The 20,950-nt window shown below is 39.1% G+C and overlaps 1 protein-coding gene across 7 annotated transcripts in view; it reads left to right on the top strand.

Annotated features, from left to right (window-relative positions):
- LOC137291251 (pleckstrin homology-like domain family B member 3) overlaps window positions 1-20,950 on the top strand; it is a 150,163-nt gene that overhangs the window by 77,162 nt on the left and 52,051 nt on the right. The window contains exons 1-2 of one of the 7 annotated variants that reach the window (XM_067822586.1): window positions 13,680-13,704; window positions 15,855-15,906. The exons of 5 other annotated variants lie outside the window; for them this stretch is intronic. In XM_067822586.1, the coding sequence (XP_067678687.1) occupies window positions 13,681-13,704; window positions 15,855-15,906 (76 nt within the window). In that variant the 5' untranslated portion in view covers window position 13,680. Of the gene's footprint in view, window positions 1-4,953; window positions 5,038-13,679; window positions 13,705-15,854; window positions 15,907-20,950 lie in introns of those variants that run through there. One more of the 7 variants, XM_067822594.1, reaches the window with a different exon arrangement.

Consider the following 20,950-nt stretch of genomic DNA (forward strand, 5'->3'; position numbering starts at 1 on the left):
TCAGGTTAGAACTGGTCATCAGACATGCTTGTTGTCAGAGACGACCAATGGGATTGGGTGGTAAGACTCACTGACATGGTTGAAACATGTCATTGTATCCCATTTGTGTATGTCAATGCTCATGCTGTTGATTACTTGTTTCTCTAGTTGTTATTATCAGTTAAGATAAAACTTTTAGGGTGACACATACCTGGAGACACTTAATAGATTACATGTTCAGAATGTTGAACAGCAAAAATTATTTGGATATTTGAAGTCTAATGGTGCTCACAAAGTTGCCCACAGATGGGAACACTAAAACTTGTACTGTGAGTGAGTGAGTGAACTTGGGTCTCAGCCTGCAAAGGCAGTATTCTTGTTTAAGCTGGATAGTAGGGTAGCCTAGTGGTTAATGCATCCGCTTATCACAAGGAAGGTACCGTGTGCGAAGCCTATTTCTGGTGTCCCACCCACTGTGTTAATGTTGGAATATTGCTAAAAGCAGTGTAAAACTGTACTCACTCACTCACTATAGTTTAGTCTACATGAGTGAATGAGTGAGTGACCATCCATCTCATGACACAGGGACACCGATAATGGCTGCACACATTCCATGAAACCATAATGTTTATTGTGAAATCAACCATTTAAACCCAATTAACCAGATTTGACTTTACTGCTGTGACATCCTCTTTAATCAGGGGATATTTTCATGCTGTCTTAGGCAACCAGAACAACAGTGTCACTGTATGTCTCTATTTAGGTTAGGTTTTCTTGAATAACATTGACAAAACCAAATATATCTCACAGGGGGCATTATACTCAACCCATCACCCATGAAGAGGCTCGTGCCCATCCCTTTGAGACACCCCTTTGAGACACCCCTTTGAGACGAAGAAAAGATAAAAGACAAATCTTAAGGATTAGTGGCGTTATTCCACGGAATCCGATGAATGCTGTCTTACAATGGGATCGTAGTCTGTGAATAACACCAGGTAAAGATATGTAGGGGGCCATCTCATAAATCTTGTATTAATGTTTATGTTTATTGGTTGTCACCAGCTGGTGTTTATTTTTCTCATATTTTTATGGAAAGAAATCAAAGATTCCAAGCTTTAGAAATGAAGATGTTTTATGATAGATTTGAAGTTAATTTTAAGAAAAGATTTGACTTAATATGGTTATAAACTTCCTGAACAGATGGTAGGAAAATGATGATAATTCTCTTGAATATATTACAACTTGTTCCAAACTCAACACACAAGTGTTTGTGACAAGTAAAGAAGTGGCAAACTAGTCACATCCACCCTTGCAGTTGAATGAAAACTTCCTGCAATAATTAATAAAATTGTTTATGAGATAGCCCCTGAAGCTCCAGCACTGAACTGTTTGGTCAGTTATAATGGGCATACAAAGCATGCCCGGCCCCAGTGTTGATGGTGGTAAGTTGTGAGTGAGTGTGGGGGACTGATGCAGCAGGGATACCACCCTAGGGGGCCAGAAGCAGGAACATTCAGCAAGAAGGATAACAGGTGTGTTTCTTCTTTTAGTACTGTGAGGGCTTGTTTAGTTTTCATCAGTGACAACTTAAGTACTTGTTAACAGTAAAGGAAGGTTAAGCTTATGGATTGAGCATCTATTTCGTTATAAGGAGAGGTCATTAGAAATTACCTGTTTGTTTATATGGACGTGACAAATTGACCACCATTTAAACAGGGATTGCAGTTTTCTGCCGATTGTATTTTTATGTTGGTTATAAATTATGTCATTGAACCTTTCCCTCAGTGACACAATATAGACTATTCATGTGAGAAAAGATTTTCCTGTTGCCATCCCTGGTTAAAATGTACTAGCCAGAGCAGGTTGGTGGAAATGAATGTAAGAGTTTTTCTGAAGCAACCCATGTTTGTTGTTAAGTATGAGAGATGACCTGGGCTGGAGATCAGGTGTGCTGATTGCTGATTCATGTCTGTATGCATATTGTCAAGATTATTACTTGTGATAATTACTGGATGGTCTTATTCAGAAATGATCATTGACTGCTGCTGGAATACTGTGGAATGTGACATTAAAAAACAAGCTTGAGCTTGATTATGCAGTTATCTCCGTCAGTAGCTCATTGATAATTTGAAAAAAGTAAATTTTAGGTTTTTTGTTTTGTGTTTAGAAAGTTGAAGATACTGCAGATATTTCTTTCTCTGTTTATCATGAAATTTCCCAGGTGTGTTTGGCACTGTGCCTGTATATTACATGTTAGGTTTGTGATCAGGTTTGATTGAGTTCTTTTAGTGGGTTTCTTGCTGATGTTCTAATTTCATTAGAAGATGCATTGGGCAGCAATGTCCGGTCAACTGTGACCAGTGTGACCCACAGGTTTGTACTGCCATCTTCCTCAAGTCCTAACACAACATAGCTGGTTCTGCTTCTTTGCTCTGCCCCATTCCACCAACACAAACAGACACATACACTCTTACATTCCTTCTCACACAGTCACACTGAAGCAATCAGATTCTGACAGACAAACTTTTTGTCTCAGAAATGAACACATTTCCAGAAACAAAAGATTTTGAGTTAAGCAAAATACAATAAAACTGAGCTCAGATCTTTCTTCATGTTCTGAAATTGGTAATCTGGACTTGTCACATATTTTAGACATGCATGGGTTGCGTTGAGTATGTTTTTTTCAGGGACTGTTGGACAGATTATCTGAGAGATATCTTCATCATGTACACATTCATTCTCTCATCATCACCTACCAAGGTCCATCAGCTTATCCACAGTCAAATACCAAGATTCTCATCTTACTTCTGTCTCTCCTGCCACCTCACTTCCAGTCTCCACCCAACCCTCTACCCCTATCTACTTTTCTCCTCACCTGCTTATGACATTTTACATACAAGACTCAGTCACTATCTCACCATTGCCCCATCTCCCCATCTTCTTTGTGAGCCCAGTGTGTACTACAGGAGCAACCCCTTGCCCACAAGTGGGGGCCACAATCTGGACAAGTCTACATCACTAACCCATCACGGCCCCACCTTTTCTGTGACCATAAGGTTTAATTCAGAACCCATCCCCACCTTCTCCACACACACCTAGGGCCACAATCTGTATAAGCCTACATCCCTATTTTACACTGCCCTACTTTCTCTGTGACCACAGCGTGTACTACAGGACCTATCCCCACCTTTACCACCCTCAACTGGAGCCACAATCTGTATAGGCCTACATCCCTATTTTACCACTGCCTCTCATTCTCTGTGACCACAACGTGTAATACAGCACCTTTCTCTCTCTCCTTCTACATCTGGGACCACAATCTGTCTGCATCCCTATCTTGTCACTGCCCCACCTTCCCTATGACAGAACCTTCCCTAATACAGAACCTCTCCCTATATAACTGGGACCACAATCTGTATAAATCTGCATCCCTATTTCGTAACTGCCCCACTTTTTCTGTGACCAAAACATGTGATACAGAACCTCTCCCTCTCTCCTCCTACAACTGGGACCACAATCTTTACAGGTGTACATCCCTATCTCGTCACTGCCCCACCTTTCCTGTGACCACAGCATGTAATACAGAACCCGTCCCCCTCTCCTCCCACAACTAGGACCACAATCTATACAGGTCTACACCTCCACTGGAGATCAGATAGGTGAGGCAACCAAGGTGCTGCGGAAGTTGCTGTGAGTCGTAGGCTGATGCGGTTACAGGGATGGTCCTGCCGTTCCGCTCTCACACACACACATGCTTCCCCCATCTGGTGTGCCTCATAGACAGGATACCATCAGCAGTGGGGCAAGGGGCTCCACAGGCTTGAGGGATCAGGTCTAGAGGGCTATCAGCAGTTGAAGGCCTTTCACTGGTGGGGTAGGCTGCAGGAGATACTGGCTGCAAGGGGTCAGAACTTCAGGGAGCTGACCCATCATCACTTCAGCTGTGACCTGTGACTTCCAACCTCTGTGGGTTATAGTTCTTGGTTATAGTACTCCTGAATTGAAGACCTGAAGACAGGGTTGTGAGCAAACAAGTCCCAAACAAGTTCTCACAATTTGAACCATTACTAAGGCCAGGCAAAATGAGGATTATTCTATCGGTAGTGGAAACACCTGGACAGTGAAGTGTTTTGAAAATGGATACCCTGTAATGACTGTTTCATGTTCGTGGGTGCAAACAGACTATTTTTAGAGGGCAGTCCTCTGTTGACACTACAGTGAGGAGGAGGAGGGGGATAAGTGATGCTGGCTATGTTTTCATCCTGGTCTTTAAGTACTACATGCTGCTTAAAGAAGTTGTGATAACTGCATCCTATAAATGGACTTCTTTCGTGGGTTTTAATTTGTTGGAATTTGGATGTTCTTTCTCTCCCCCCCCAAGGTGAAAGTGATCAATGTTTTCACAGCTGAGGTGTTTGCTCTGGTTTAGCTAATTGAAAATAATTTTGGGTGTGTTGATGTAAATGGTTTTTTTTCGTGTAAATACCTTGTCAGCTGTAGAGGAATGTTTACTGTTGGGTGGATCTAAAAGGGGATACTTGTTGACAGATATATACAACACAGGAGACCAGATGAATAGTTTCTGGCTGTGATTGATCCCATGTTTGTGGTCAAAATCAGAAGCTGTTTGACCTTATTTTGGAATATTTGTCAAAAGACACCATACAATGTCAGCAGATCAAGGATTTCTTGTAGATGAAGAGTCAACAGCGTGGTGTTAACAACTGTCAACTCCATGTTACACCATCAGTGGTTTGATCTGATGTGGCTCCACCCAGGTCAGTTTTGGGTGAAAAACAGCAATGTGTTGACTGTTGTCAACTTGTTCAAAGGATCAACAATGTTATACCTGTGACAATAGGCTGGTCAATTATTGTAGACAAGGAAGACGTCAGTGATCCGTTGATTGGTGTCACCTCCAGTAGATTACAGGATCAGGGAATCTGGATGTGAGACTGTTTTAGATGATTTTGTGGATAAACCAACAGATGACCTACATCACGTGCTGGGAGCAATAAGGACAGATCTCAACCATGAAACTGAAACACCTAGCACCAGGTTCGTATAGTAAAGGGGTGACCCCATTTCACAAACTATCTTAAAGGAGGGCTGTGCTCCAGGTTGTTGTCTCATGGCATGTTATACTGACCTTCAAACAAACATGCACAATGCAGTCTAGAATTTGTGACTCAGTTTCAGAAAATGAAAGTCATTAGGCTTCTGTTTTTATTAGGTTCTATGAACATAATTTAGATACTGTTGTTTTTTCCTGTAAAACAAGTTAATTTCTGACTATATATTAGGCTACCAGTCAGGGTGTGGAGATTATGGTCTTTGGTGATGTTGTGACTTGTGTCAACATGGCATAATCACTAATTTCTGAAGGGATAATAATAATTACAGTGTGTTCAAAACAAATGCAGTCCAAACAAACTGACAGAAACAATACTGTTCTTGGGTCCCAGTCACTCTGTCAAGATGCGAAAAATATGTTTGTAACAAACATCACATATTGTCCTGATCAAGTACCTGTTCATAACTACCCCAGTAAACATCCAGAATTATATCTATTCACATGACACACTATCCACCCGAAGCACAGTGTCTCTGTTAGGTTGAAATGCTGTTCAGAGCTGTGCAAACACCACCATCTTCCTTATAATGAAAATTTATGATATTCAGCATTTATGGCTTTGTTTCCAAAGTTGTCAGTATAACAGTGTTGTGGATATTTTTAGAGGCAGTGACTCGAAGTCCACATATTTAGCGATATCTGTACACCTGTGCTGGAAAATGTGTCAGTTGTGAATTCTGAGGCTTTCCAGCATTTTCTGGTGATAGCTGTTTGGATAAAGTGATTAGGATACACAGGAGAGTTGAAGCATTAAACAGACATGAATAGATCTCACAGGTTACACCTCAGCTTGTGTTCCACCAGTTGAGGCGGCCTGTCATTTTCAAATTAGTTTGTGATAATAATAGGGGTGTCAGGAATCTGCCGCTAAATAGCTGGGATTAAATGATTGACTGTTGTTAAATCGCTAGGATTGAATGATTGACAAACAGATATAGGTGATAATCTTAAACAAAATAGGACAAATTGGAGGGTGCTTTAGCAAGGCTGTCTTCTTAGTCTAGTATGATTAGTGTTATTTACACTAAAGGTATGGTTGTTGTAAAGTTTCTCATTTTCTGTTTAGAGGTGTATGTTTATGGTCACTCACTGACACCTTAAAATGTATTTCCTGGTTGAAAAGCATTTTTGAAGTATAGTTAAAGGAAAACCAAGTTCTATTGATGGTCATCTTCTTTACTGCAATGAGTGTGATGTTTCAGTGTAGGTACTAACACCGTTATCAAGCAAGTGATACACTTGGAGAATATGTACATAGTTGCATAGTGAGTATATTGACCAGTGATTTTGTGATTAGTGATTTTGAGCAGAGTAGGTTAATGTACAGGGTGATAGTGATTAAAACAATAAATGAGATTGCTCTAAAATGCTGTTGAATCATGTTGTGAGCTCACCTTGAGGACCACCTACCTATCCTCATCCACATCCTCGGCACAGCAGGTAGATGCACAGCTGTGGTAGACTAGGCACCTTTCGCCAACATCTGTTGGTTCACTTTGTACGGCAGTTATCTGCAGGATGTAATCAGTCGGTTCAGACAAATTTCTAAATTTGAAAGTGGATTATGCCTAAGTGCTATTACCTGGGACAGATATTTGTGAAAGTTTGGAACATTGTCTGAGGTCTCAAAGGTCAGTCCAGTGGATTATTGCAATTCGATCAGTATTTCAGTTACATCACACTGTGTCGTAGTGTGCTTCTTTGGGCAAGTAACTTTATTCAAAATATGACTCATTTCACCCTTTGAGTCGGTATCTGGTATTTTGAAATGGTGATATGTGACTTTGCATCACCACACTGTCAGTTTGAGTTGTATATTGCCCAGGGAGCTGAGTTAGAAATGGTATGCATGCTATTATTGTTGACCTTCCTTGAGTGGCATTTTAGAATGTGGCAAGTACAATATAGAACAAACAGTATGGATAACGACTTCTTTCATTTCGTGAGTGCGACATTTTGCTACAGGTTATTGTACTGCTTGACAACAGCATGAAATAAAGAAGTTGTTATCCCTAAGGTTTGTTCCATACTGGAATTGTTGACCTGCTGATAAAGTGAAATTCAGTAAGTAGTAGTAGTAATAGTAGTAGTAGTAGTAGTAGTAGTAGTAGTAGTAGTAGTAGTAGTAGTAGTAGTAGTAGTGTGTCAAGTGGAGAAACTTTGATACATTTATTCTAAGCAGCAATAATTCATCACCGTTACATCCCAATGATACAGTCTGGTTGCCATGGCTATTGAAAGATGGAGGACTATTTTTGTGACTGTATTGATAAGCTATCTTTGTGTTATTCATCAGGGAGAAGGGCTTAGTTGCTCCTCAACAGGTGAATGATCCTCCCATTTCAGACAGGTAGTGAAGAAACAGTTATACAGTTATCTCAATTGTAATGAAATGTGAGAGCATGTTTTGATAACATTTCCAGCAAGACTTGCAGATGATCTAACAGGTTGAAGATGGTTTCAAGGTCATTATGGCTGATATTCTTATTTCATCAGAATTGGAATGAAGATTTTTATGGATATCAAATCTTCATTCCTATGTATTTCACTTCTAAATGCCCCTCAAAGACTGCATCAGAATTGTTTGCTCCATGTCTCTGTGATATGTCCTGTACTGCTTAACTTTATATAGGGAATTCTGAGTGTATATGTTCTGGACGAAACAACAGTATCCTTGAAGATAATGGGCTTTCAAACTGTGGACATTTTCACTAAACCATAGAAGATACAAATTTAATATGCACAACAGCCAGGGAGATGCGTCAATCTGCTTTTAATTGACACTATATTCACCCGCTTCCTTGTCTTGGAAGTTATATTTAAGGCCCATGTGACATTCATTGTAGGTCAGTGTCAAGGTCAGTATCAAAAGTCAGTGTATACTTTATTTATTCTTACTTTTGAGAACATGTAGGACCAGATTAGATGTGTGGATATGTCTTCATTACTGACACTGCAGAATTTACCTTCTCACTAGCTCAGAATAGGGGATTTCTGTTCACTGATGAAAAGGCAAGTAGTTCATCTGTTGTGCAAAAATTTGTGTGTTTTTTGGTGATGGTGATATTTTCTTCTTCTACTGCAGGGATGATTTTGTGTAATTGAGGATGACCTAAGGAATATTATTATGCATGCTGACTGACTTTGCTGAAAGACACTTTGTTGATATATTTTATTTCAAATTAGTCTGTTTTAATGATATTTTGATTATCAACATTTATGTTTTTAATGTGTTTGAATGCCAAATTTATTGTTGTAAATCTGTGTATTGACCAACTTAAGCAACAAACTCTCATTCTTTCATATCTTTCATGTCTTTAGCAAATGCGACTAACGGAATAAGTTGGACACGTTAGTAGACATGATTGACATGTCATACTATTCCAAGTGAGTAGATTGAAGCTTATGAAGTCAGTCACTTGATTGTGCGGTGCAGACTTGATTATTTACAGATTGTCTGACAAAACATAATTCTTAGGTGCATTTATGTGCTTGTCCTCAGAGATTGTTCAGCATGTAGAAATTGGTGAGAGATAACAAGGCACAAACACTTTCTCTTACTCCGTCACTCAGGTTGGTCCCCTATACTGTAAAAATTGTTAAAATATTTCTCTCACTCACTCACACTCACTGAGGATATTCCTCTATTCTGTCAAAACTGTTAAAATCAGGAAATGAGGAAAATCAGGTAATTTATATCAGGTAAGCTCCAAACATGTTGAAATTCCTCAAGCATTTATCTTGTCATTTACGGTGTTTGGTAATGCATGAAATGCATTTTAAAGTTCAATAAAATGTTGGCACTTGTTAAATTTACCTCCGGCCTTTCAGACTGGCCATTTCACACCAACTGCAGACTTGGCACTTCTTATCCAAGGCTGTAAGTGAAAGATAGGTCATGATTTATGATGCAGTTAGTTGGTGAAATCAGTTTGAAAACAAGCTGACATTAAGCTGCTAACATTTATGACTTAAAGGCACTGGTAATTAAGTCGACTATTTGCAGGAGTTTGACAGAAATGCTGAATTTATTTTGTGATACTAGGTACTGTATGACGTATCAGGATTATCATGTCCAGTAAACCCCCATTTTAACCATTCAGCTCAAGGGAATTTTTAATGAGACATCAGTCATTGATGTCAAGGGTCAAGGTCATGTCAACAGTCATAGATGAAAATGCAGCAGTTTGTGATTGGTCACTTATGTGCTGTATGTTACCTTAGTGGTAAACCGCTAATAGGAAAGTTTGTCCATTTTTTGTGTATTTGTCATTTCGTTGAGATGCATACTGGACAACAAAAGCCAAGGTCCATCCCAGTTATCAATATTTTTTATCATATTTTTAGGTCCATATAATTCCTATATATTAAATTTTTGGTTGGTCATTTACTATTTTGCGGAGTACATTAAACGTGGTGAAATATTTGCGAAGATTTTGGTTATGATCTCATAAAATATAGAAGTGATTTGGGCTGTCAGTATCATTCCTTCTGTATCAGTTAATTAAGTCTGGAACAGCACAGTTGAATGTAATTTTTAAACATGTAAATCAGTGAGTGAGTGAGTTGAGTTTTACGCCGCACTCAGCAGTATTCCAGCTGTATGGCAGCGGTCTGTAAATAATCGAGTCATGGGTTGCTGAAGGCCTGTTCTACCCCAGGACCTTCCTGGGTCAACATGTAAATGATCTTTTGCCTGTGAGTTACCAAAAGAAAGGTTTTACTTTGTTTCAATCTCAAATAGAACCTGAGGTTTTTTTTCTTCACAAGTGTAGGGTCAATAGGCATTGTTTTGTGCTGAAAGAGCTGGGTGTTTGTTTATGTTCAGACTGTCAGACTGTCACACTTACCATAGAAAACAGGAAAATTTATTTATTTTGGTAGTGGATTGGTTGTGCGATTCCAGTCAACATTCATAATTATACTACCCTTTCCTGGCACAAGTTAGGTACACCACAGAAATAACAGCTGACAGTATGAGGGTGACAAACTGGCACTAAGCCTGAAGCAAGAAGCTGTATGTATGTTAAAAGAGTCTTTTACAGTAAACCTTCATCATCACTGTTCAGCTTTGAGACCTTTCAGATTTACCCGTAGACAAACTCTTCGTCACAGAATATATGTAAATTTGATAGTAAGAAATAAACAAATTTAAATTGAAAAAGCCCAAGGGAGACCAGAGATTCAGAACTTGGTGAAATCAAAACTTGTCACATTTAGGGTTTTAGTATTGCAGGGAGAACTCAGCACTGTAGAGAAAAAGTATGGTTCAGGTATTGTGAAACAAGACTAATTTACTTGCAGCCATGGTGTATGTTTTGGTGTCAGATTATAAAACCTCTCTATATGGAGTTGTTACAATGTTCAACCTTTGTTAGTTCTATTAAAGAGGCCTCTGTGCCATAGATCATGCCACAGGGGATTATATGGTGTAGTTTGGGATATTTGATAGCCGTTTTGTAAGCACTTGGTTTATAAAAAAGATTTATACATGTAATTGTTGAGTGCACCCTTTGTAGAAGTCAGTCTTCACAATTTTATTGTTCTTTTGTGCATGATTGCTGAGATCGCCACTACCTTTTTATGTCGTTAACATTTTTTGTCCTGTTTGATAACTACATTCTCGTACAAATAATTACTCTGTCGATGGTATGATGATAGTGATCATTTCCATTGCTCTTGTCCTTGTCTTCAGCAGCATCACCTGGTTAGAATTGGTCTTCATTAAGCCATGCTTGTCATAAGAGGTGACAAACAGGATTGGGTGGTGAGGCTCATTAACTTGGTTGACACATCATCGGTTCCCAATTACGTAGATTGATTCTCATGCTGTTAATCACGCGATTGTCTGACTCAATTGTCCAGACTCAATTATTTACAGACCACCATGTAGCTGGAACATTGCTTATTGTGGCATAAAACTAAACTCACTCACTCAGCAGCAACAGCATTGTCATCATCATCATCATCATTGTAGACATGTCTTCATTGACTGATCAAGGGATTGGTGGAAACTACTGAAAGGCTTGAAATCAAACTTATCAAGCATAACCCCATCCTTCCCACAAACAACAACCAACTGGCACAACGGCCATTTGGAAATCTTGACCCTATGTGAAAACTGAGTCCCATTTGAACATGTACCTGTTCTACCTGAGTGCACTTGTTGATTGGGATGATCATGCAGTGATATTCACCATTACCACAGCACTGGGGTCATGCTGAGGTTGTGTGGATCATGTTAATTGTCGCTGTGTGAAGCCTTGGATTGAGGTTAAATTTCACGATCATCTTAATGAAAACTATCACTCACCTGAAATCAGATTTATTGCCAGTTGGAGACAAGCTTGACACTAATTTCTTGGGGCATTGTCACGGGTTTGGAAAAGGTGGTAATAAAATGCTGATACCTGGAAGTTCATGATCTCTGGTGGGGATATGTTGGAAGTATGTGTGTCGGTGTGAGAAGGGGGATGGTATGTAGAGACATGTATCAATGGATCGATAAGTAAATTGTCCATTAGAATAACACTATTTCAACAACAGTATTTCTTCATGTTGAACATTAATATACTATTTGACTGAATGTAACTAATGATGCAGAAAACAATATGCTTTGTACATGTTGTAGACAATGTGATGATAATGGTAATGATCGTAGCTTGCTGCTGATGATGATGATGTTGATGATGATATGTTGATGATGATGATGATGTTGTTGCTGCTGCTGATGATGATGTTGATGATGTTGCTTCTGCTGCTGCTGATGATGATGTTGCTGCTGCTGACAATGATGATGATGATGTTGTTGCTGCTGCTGCTGATGATGATGATGTTGCTGCTGCTGATAATGATGATGATGATGTTGCTGCTGCTGATGATGTTGCTGCTGCTGCTGATGATGATGATGTTGCTGCTGATAGTGATGATGATGATGTTGTTGCTGCTGCTGATGATGATGATGTTGCTGCTGCTGATAATGATGATGATGATGATGATGTTGCTGATGATGATGATGTTGATGATGATGTTGCTGCTGCTGCTGATGATGATGATGTTGCTGCTGCTGATGATGATGATGATGATGTTGCTGCTGCTGCTGCTGATTATGATGATGTTGCTGCTGCTGCTGATGATGATGCTGATGATGGTGATGATGATGATGACCATGATGATTACTATGGTTTTGATTCTGAGTGTTTGCTGGTCATGCTGAAGACCCAGGAATATTGCTAAAACTAAACTCACTGACTGACTGACTCACTCACTCACTCAGACTTACTCACACATTCACACACCTACCAACACCCGGGAAGACCATCTGCCATTACGTGGGAGTTGTGCTGATGGAATCAGACATTCAAAGGGTATTAACCTTCCTGCATGGCTTGTTTGATGGGAGTCACAAAGCTGCAGGCACCCTGACAAGTTCCTCTGTTATGTCTTAACACAGGGCTTTCATGGGATGCTTAAGTAATGGCAGGAATACCTGCGTCTTGGGTTCCGGGTCATGTTTCAGAAACAGACTGCTTCCGAGATGTAACATTTATTTAGTGTCAGGAATGCTGCATCTGGTGGAGGTAAAACTCTTCATTTTTGTGTCACGGTAAATATGTGTACCTGGAACCATGTGCTAGTTTCTTGTAAGAAATTGGGGGGAATTTTGTAAGCTTTGATTTCATTGTGTTGAAAAAGGGTAGAAAAGGAAAATTATTTGATTTTCAGCTACTTCCCTGTCAAAGACACACACTGTTTGTATAACAGCCTGCTTATATGTCTACTTTGGTGTGGAATTATGGTTGAAAGTGAATCAAGTCAAGGTTGTGTACTTCTAAATCTTTTTTTCTCATACAGTCACATGCACACACCACACATGCAAACACTCACAAACACTTCAAATGCTCATAGAGCACACAGTACACAAATACACACAAACATACAAACTGTTCAAACAGATTGTACACACAGATTATACACACAAAATGTGCACAGAGCAAATACACGCACATTGTACACTGTACACACTCACATTGTACACAGTTTCATACACAGATGCACAAACACACACTGCACACACACACAATGCACGCACACACACACACACACACACATACACACACACACACACACACACATGCATAAACACATATAATTCATCTCATTCAGCATCCTGTCTCCACTGATGCTTGCAACACATTTGATGGTTTGGGTTTGTATATTTTAAAGAAAAAAAAAACATGCAACAAGTTTTTTTCCAAAGGATAGAAAATATATATCACATTGAATATTTCCTTGAGTCTAATAAAAATAATTTTATATACTCCGTATGTAAGCTACCAGTTTCACTTCCACGTCAGCCATGTTTCCTCACAAGGAAATGTCAGATGTCAAAAGTATGTACATCTTTCTTAGACACAGTTGTTAACGTATTTGTCATCAGTAGCCCAAGCAAGTCTACAGGGTTGTCGGAATTCCGTTCTAAATTTACCCGCCTGCATGACATTTTATAATTTACTTCGTTTCAACCCTGCAAGAAAAACACTGAGAACGAGGAGCAAGACTGTGCCATGCCAGAAATGGATATTTTCAAGGTAAATTTAACATGCATAGCTTGAAAGGAGGGAGAGTATGTAATGGAAAGATAGCGGAAAAAAGGTTGTCAACAGATGTTACATGTGCCTCTGGTAATGTAGGGTGATGTGAGCTTGTGTATTCGTTGTTGCTGAGGACACTCTACTCTGTTGATCAGTTGTAGGGAAAATAGTATCGTCCATTTGAAGATCAACAGTTACCATCGAAATATTGTCGTCATTCTGCAGTACAAGGACAAAAAAGAACTATCAAGTTTGTGTGACTGATATTAGTAGTTTGGGAAATGGTACAATTGTTTGGCAGAATGTCAGTGGTGGGGATAACAGTACCACACTTTTTCAGTGCATTAGATATAAGGGAAATAGCAGCTCGACATGAATACTAAGAAAAATATCATTTGGACCTCTGTAGTAGGGGGGATACAGTACCATCTGTTTGCAAGTCAGATCTGTTATTGGCATGTTAATTATGAAAATTCTAATTATGATGATGGTGTTGGTACCAAAAATAAGACTAATTTCCTGATTGTCATAAGTTTTTGTGTATTATTATGATCATGATAGCTATGATCATACAACAATGACAATATGATGATATGAGCAATTAACATATGCTGAGTTGGGTTGGTTATAGCACTATATTACACACTCATTAACATCCATCCAAAGTTAAAATTGACATTGAGAGAAATGTTATCCTTGGTGCACCCAACTAACATATTTGTTCATTCAATGGTATATCTAATATTTGATCAACCAAACATAAATTTTATCATAGATTGAGCAGCCAAGTGTATATTTGATGATAGTTTAAGCACCAGCTATATATCTGATTTTGATATGAGTGTCTTTGCCCTTTCACACTAGAAACTAGCTTTCAGAAATAACATTTAATAACAAGTAAATCTGATTTCTTTGACAGAGGGCAAAGAGCCTGTTTTTAAGATCTATTTGTTTTTGATCTTTTGTTCCACTCTAAAACGGTGCAGTGTGAAATGTCTTGCTCACTGAACTGGCTGTGAACATGATGCCACACCCCTGAATAATTATGTCACCACACATTCCAAGGTCTAGGCCACCCAGACAGTGGGTTGTTATAACAAGGCTGTTGAATCGGTAATGACACAAGCTCAATGGGTGATCATGCTCTGCCAACGGAATGTAGTGCCCACATCTTTTTGTGAAGGGAACAGAATTCTTCAGATACATTCAGTGCGTACAGGTGTGTAAGGTGTCTGATGTATGTGTTTAGGGCAGATATTATATAGGGATGTAGGAAATCTGTGTAGGGGTGTCTGATGTCTGTGTTAGGGCAGATATTGTGTAGAGATGTCTGATGTCTGTGTAGGGGTGTCTGAAGTCTGTGTTGGGTCAGATATTGTGTAGAGATGTCTGATGTCTGTATAGGGGGGTCTGAAGTCTGTGTTGGGGCAGATATTGTGTAGAGATGTTTGATATCTGCATAGGGGCATCTGATGTCTATGTAGAGGTGTCTAATGGCTGTTTTGGGACAGATGTTGTGTGGGGTTGTCTAATGTAAGTATAGGGATGTTTTATATCTGTATTGATGTCTGTGTAGAGATGTTTGATATCTGTGAAGGCATGTCTGATGTCTGCATAGTGTGTTTGATGTCTCTTTAGGAGTGTCTAATGTCTGTATAGGGTGTTTGATGTCTATGTAGGGTTGTTTGACATCTTTGTAGGGGTGTCTGATGTATGTGTAGAGTGTCTGATATCTATGTAGGGGTGTCTGATGTCTGTAGGGCATCTGATATCTTTATAGGGGTGTCTGGTGTATGTGAAGGGTGTCTGATATCTATGTAGGTGTGTCTGATGCATGTGTGAGGTGTCTGATATCTGTGTAGGGATGTCTGATGTCTGTGTATGGTGTTTGATGTCTGTGTAGGGGTGTCTGATGTCTGTGTAGGGTGTCTGATGTCTTTGTAGGAGCAGATTTTGCAGAGGAGTGTTTGTGTTTAGGCAGATATTGCATATGAGCCTTTGATGTCTGTGTAGGGTATCTAGGTGTGTAAGGTGTTTTGTTTGATTTCTTAAGACATTATTTCATTTACGTCCATGTGTTTGGGCAGACATTGTCTGATTTTGTCTGATGTTTACCAGCTTAGATTTTGTTTGGTCTTTTTTCACAGTTGGAACAGATCTATTGCCTGGTTCTTTCCAGTAATAGCAGATATGATAAAGGTGAAACATGTATTTATTCTTGAGTTTCACTCCAAGACATTCTTTAAGACTTTCCTGGTCAAAAGAACCCTCCATAATATTTTATGCCGCTTGAAATCCCAGATAGATGCCATTCAAGGTATCAGTGAAGCTATGTTTAGAGGGAGTAAGGGGCACTGGCTGGATGCTACCTGAATCAGGAAGTGGAGTTTGCAGGGGAAATGAAACGCTTGCTTAATGTAGCAGTTTTCTTAGACATGGCGTGTCAGTAATGATAATACTAGATATCAGAACATATAAGCCTGGCACATTCCACTGTCAAATGTGGGGTCGTCCTGTAGATTGTGGACATGGGACATTCCACTCTCAAATGTAGGGGTGGTCCTGTAGATTGGGGATATTATTCAAAAACCTGTTTGTGAAATCATCTGGATAAAATCTTAAAAAATGGGAGAGACATATGATTCTTGCTATCTCCCACAATAATTTTTTCATCATAAAAAAGTTTCATATTTCATCAATTTGAGCAGCCCCTGACCATATTTCATGATAGTTTGAGCACCTCAGGAACATAATAGATCATACTTTGAGCACACCATAACATATTTTGTCATAACTGTGGACCTCACAAACATAGCTGGTCATAGAGTTTGAGTTCTCCCCAGAAAAATATTTGGTGACATTTGTCCTTTCACACTATAGGAGAATAGGTGAAAGAGTTGTGTTAGAATGGCACTGTGGGAGTAAGTTGTAGGTAGATTGAGAACTTTCCAGTTGAAGAGACTTTCTGCCCTTCCCTCACGTTACAGGAACAAACATGTAGTATGTTGCAATTTTGCTCAGATGGTGTGTGTAGTGGAGAGGTTTCTCGGTCATTCACTAGATCACTGTGGATCACTGAAGCAGAAAATGGCAATATACAGCACTGTTTGATCGAGATAAATGAGGTGAGACTAGTGGCAACACCTGGTATCTGTGTCAGTTATTTCCTCTCACCCTATTGGCTTTAGTCATGTCTGTAACATTAGATAAATGTGATTTCTAGGTTTAGTTTTGGAAAGTGTTATTTTCATGTAATGTGTAGAAGTAAAATTGAATTTCGGAGAAATGATCAATTGGAATATTATATTGTTACACCTTTCTCTCTGTCAAATCATAGCCACTCACTCATTCACCCCTCTCACCCCTCTCACTCACTCGCCCACTCACCCAGTGCTCACTATATGTGGACGTATTAGTTGAAGGAATTCTGCTACCCAGAGAACTATCTGGAACCCCAAATTCTTCCTATCTGATGTAAGGGGTGTTGCCAAACCCACCCCCAGGACCTGCCATGTGGGTAGAGGAAAGGTGACAAAGGGGGTGGCATCCTGGTGCGCGATGTCCTGGTAGGTGGAGCTCAAAGCATTAAGCCTCAAGTTGAATGTAAACATTCCTTTGTAAGGGAAATAATAGTATCACTTGCAGTTTGACCCGAGTTGTTAGTGGACTGATGGTCAGGTCAGGCTATTTACAACCTTAGACATGCTCATTCTACTAAACTACTATGATTAAAAGATGGAGAGTAGAGTGGCCTTGGTGGCACGATAGAGAGTGTAGGGACCTTTGCAACAGAATGAGGTAAGGATTGAACTCTTGTAGTCCAGGGTATTTCACCAGTATATGTATCTTCCCGCAGCAATGATGAAGTAAGGGGTGGACATCTGTAGTCCAGTGTATTTTTCCAGTGTCTGTTCCCATAACAATGATGAAGTAAGGGGTGGTCATCTGTAGTCCAGCGTATTTTTCCAGTGTCTGTTCCCACAGCAATGTTGAAGTAAGGGGTGGACATCTGTAGTCCAGTGTATTTTTTCAGTGTCTGTTCCCACTGCAATGTTGAAGTAAGGGGTGGACATCTGTAGTTCAGTGTATTTTTCCAGTGTCTGTTCCCACAGCAATGTTGAAGTAAGGGATGGACATCTGGACATCCATGGTATATCTCCAGTGTCTGTTGCCACAGCAATGTTGAAGTAAGGGATGGACATCTGGACATCCATGGTATATCTCCAGTGTCTGTTCCCACAGCAATGATGAAGAAAGTGCTGGAGTTCTGTAATCCAGTCTTACAAGGGTGAAGTACCACTCAATACTGGGAACAATTCTCAACCAATTCTGTATTTCTGACACTGGACAAGGAGTTTATTTCTCCACAGTCTGTTTGATATCTCTCGGCTCGGTACAACTCTACCTGTGTGTAATTCTCAATTACCTCTGTGTCTCTGACAGTGAAAAAGAATGGTATCTATCCAGAGTCTGTGATTGTCAGCATATCCTGTACTTTTTTACAGTAGTTATACCAGAAAGTGAATGTACCAGGGTTAAGAATGAAATTCAGTCACTTGAAAAACTAACACCACCCACAAAGCTACCTGATCAACCTCATCTTATGAAGATACAGCATATAAATATTAGGTATTTAATCAAATGTCACAATATCATCATAAGTTATAAATACCAATGTAGATTCTTTGTCAGAGAAAGGTTTGTGCTTTAGATTATTACCATAGTTAACATGAACATTGAGGAGGCAGAAAATTCAATTTTAAAAATTAACATATCAATACATACATAGTTCATTTTAGTTTGAAGCAATATATGCATAAATATTGTGATGATTTAGCCCAAGTGCGGGAATTAGTGTGTGACATTAGTGATAATAAGGACGTTTTCTATGTAGTTCAGTTGTGAAAGATATGAAAGATGGAGTACAATACTTTGAAAATTACTAGTCGACATATGGTCTGTCTCACAGTGCCTGAACCATATTATTTTTCCTACTCTTGCAGTGCTCAAACCCTAAATGAGGCAAAGCTAGGTTTCCTCATTCTCTGAATTTTCCATCAGACTGGGTTTCCTTTTCAGTTTAAATGGGTTTTTGTTTCTTATAATCAAAACTATATATTTTTTAAGCTTTAGTCTGGCAAGCAGAAGTAGACCAGCAGATATATTGGATATACTAAAAGGAGAAAGACTCAATCATCATTTCACAACAAATCCCCTGATATTGTTTGGAATAAAACAGTGACTACTTTTTGTTGCAGAAGACCAATTTGAAGCCAAAGAATGCTGAGTATGCAGATTTGATAAAAGTGTGAAATCAAGACAATGTGAAGACCGTTTACAATAGAATATGAAATTCTTTCTTCAACCTCATGTGACCTGTAAACACATTTTTTGACAGACTAATATTCAGGTTGGGTTCTAACAAAGTTATGTTTGACAGCTGGTGATAAAGAGCAGCCAGGTTCTGTAGGCTAGCAGTAAATCAAAGGGGGGAAAGTGTGTCACCCTGTCACATACCAACCTGAGCTTTCAAGTTGCTGGTCTAACAGGGCATGTCATGACAAAGTGGCCACAAATTGGTATGTCTGGAGAGTCAGTCTGGCAAAATGTCAGACAGCTAGTAACCTTGCCAGATCCTCTTGAAAATCGAGGTTGTAATTTGTCCTTCTTCTCGTAAGAAGTGATGAATAGAATCTTGAGGTCGACTTTGCTGACTTGGTTGATGCATACGGCCATACTCAAATTGTGGAGAAGCCATACTCAAATTGTGGAGATAGATGCTCATAATACTAATCACTTGATTGTCTGGATCAAACTTAACTATGTATATTCCTGGAATAAGTGGCCTTTGCAGGTTCCTGTTTATTATTCTTTTACGTATTTGTCTTTTCAGTTACAGTTTCTCTTTCTTTTTTATGTTTTTAGTCATCCTATTTTAGGATTTGCACTAGCAGCAAGCATACTTACTTTGACATTCACCTAACAGAATCTCAATTTGTCTTTTTATGTCTCCATAAAGACAAGTGTATACATGCCAAATATGGTAAAAAGATACTGATCCACTCAAATGTATTTGTATATTCATTTCAACATGCGCATAAACATTGGCCATGAAAATAGACTTTAATCTATCGAATACTGAAAGTGTCCCCATCAATGCGTGTCAAAAGGGGCAAGTGAGTTAACGAGCTATCAAGGTGAGTGACACACTTTCACCTGAACAACGTAAACATGAGATGACACAGGTGTCCATTTGAACCAAACACAACGTGACTGTTAAATAGTGACCAGGTATTGGTGAAACATGAGTTCTTTAAAAAGCAGGTTTTAGCTTTCTTTGAAATGCATTGATGTGTCAAGTGGTTGAGCATTGACCGTTTTAGACTCAGGCCGTGTGTTTTCCACAGGAGGTCAAACCACTCCCAGTGTTGGGCCTCACAGGAGGTCCTGGAATCCTCTAGATCGACTTCCTGAGTATTTACAGGTTGGCAGGACATATTATTCTAGATTTGTTTGTTGTAGGAGATGACTTAATGACTTTGGTGGTCGGAGTGACTTGCTTGATTGTCATACCTTGATGACATGGTGGTTGTTCAGAATATCAATCATTTGATTTTCTAATCCATATAGGATTAAGTATAGGCCACTATCACGTAGCTCTGATACTAGTCCTTTGATAGGCAATAGAAACACACATGCAGATATACACATCTTCTTGAGGCCATGACACACCATGTATTTCCGATATAGTGAATGCTATAATTTCTGATTTTCCAGATTCACAGTTTGACAAAATTGTACTTTTAATTTTTGCTTAAATTTGTTGTCTATAAATGTCATCCCTCAAAATAGCTTGGAGAAATATTCAAATTGAATTTTAGCCACAAAAACATACTTAAAATCATGTGATATTTATACAAGCGATTTGCATGTACCTTTAGAGAAGCATGACCAAAACTGACATAAGTATGAATATCCAGGACCCCATCATCAATGTCATCCCATTGTTAACACTCATTTTGGGCTGGTAGAGACAGGAAGCCTGGCTCAAATCAAGTATTTTGATCCTTAGCCTTGTTAGTTCAGATTTGTCCATGGTTGTAATAAAGTAGTGAGTAGTGGCTAGGTTGGGGAAGTCTTTAGATATATACTACCTATCAAAAGTTTAGACATACTCAAAACACTATGTGTTATGTATGTATATATGTATGGTTACATCAAAGATGAATTATTCCATTAACTT

The sequence above is a fragment of the Haliotis asinina genome, chromosome 1 (assembly GCF_037392515.1).
Source record: "Haliotis asinina isolate JCU_RB_2024 chromosome 1, JCU_Hal_asi_v2, whole genome shotgun sequence".
NCBI classification, from domain to species: Eukaryota; Metazoa; Mollusca; class Gastropoda; order Lepetellida; family Haliotidae; genus Haliotis; species Haliotis asinina.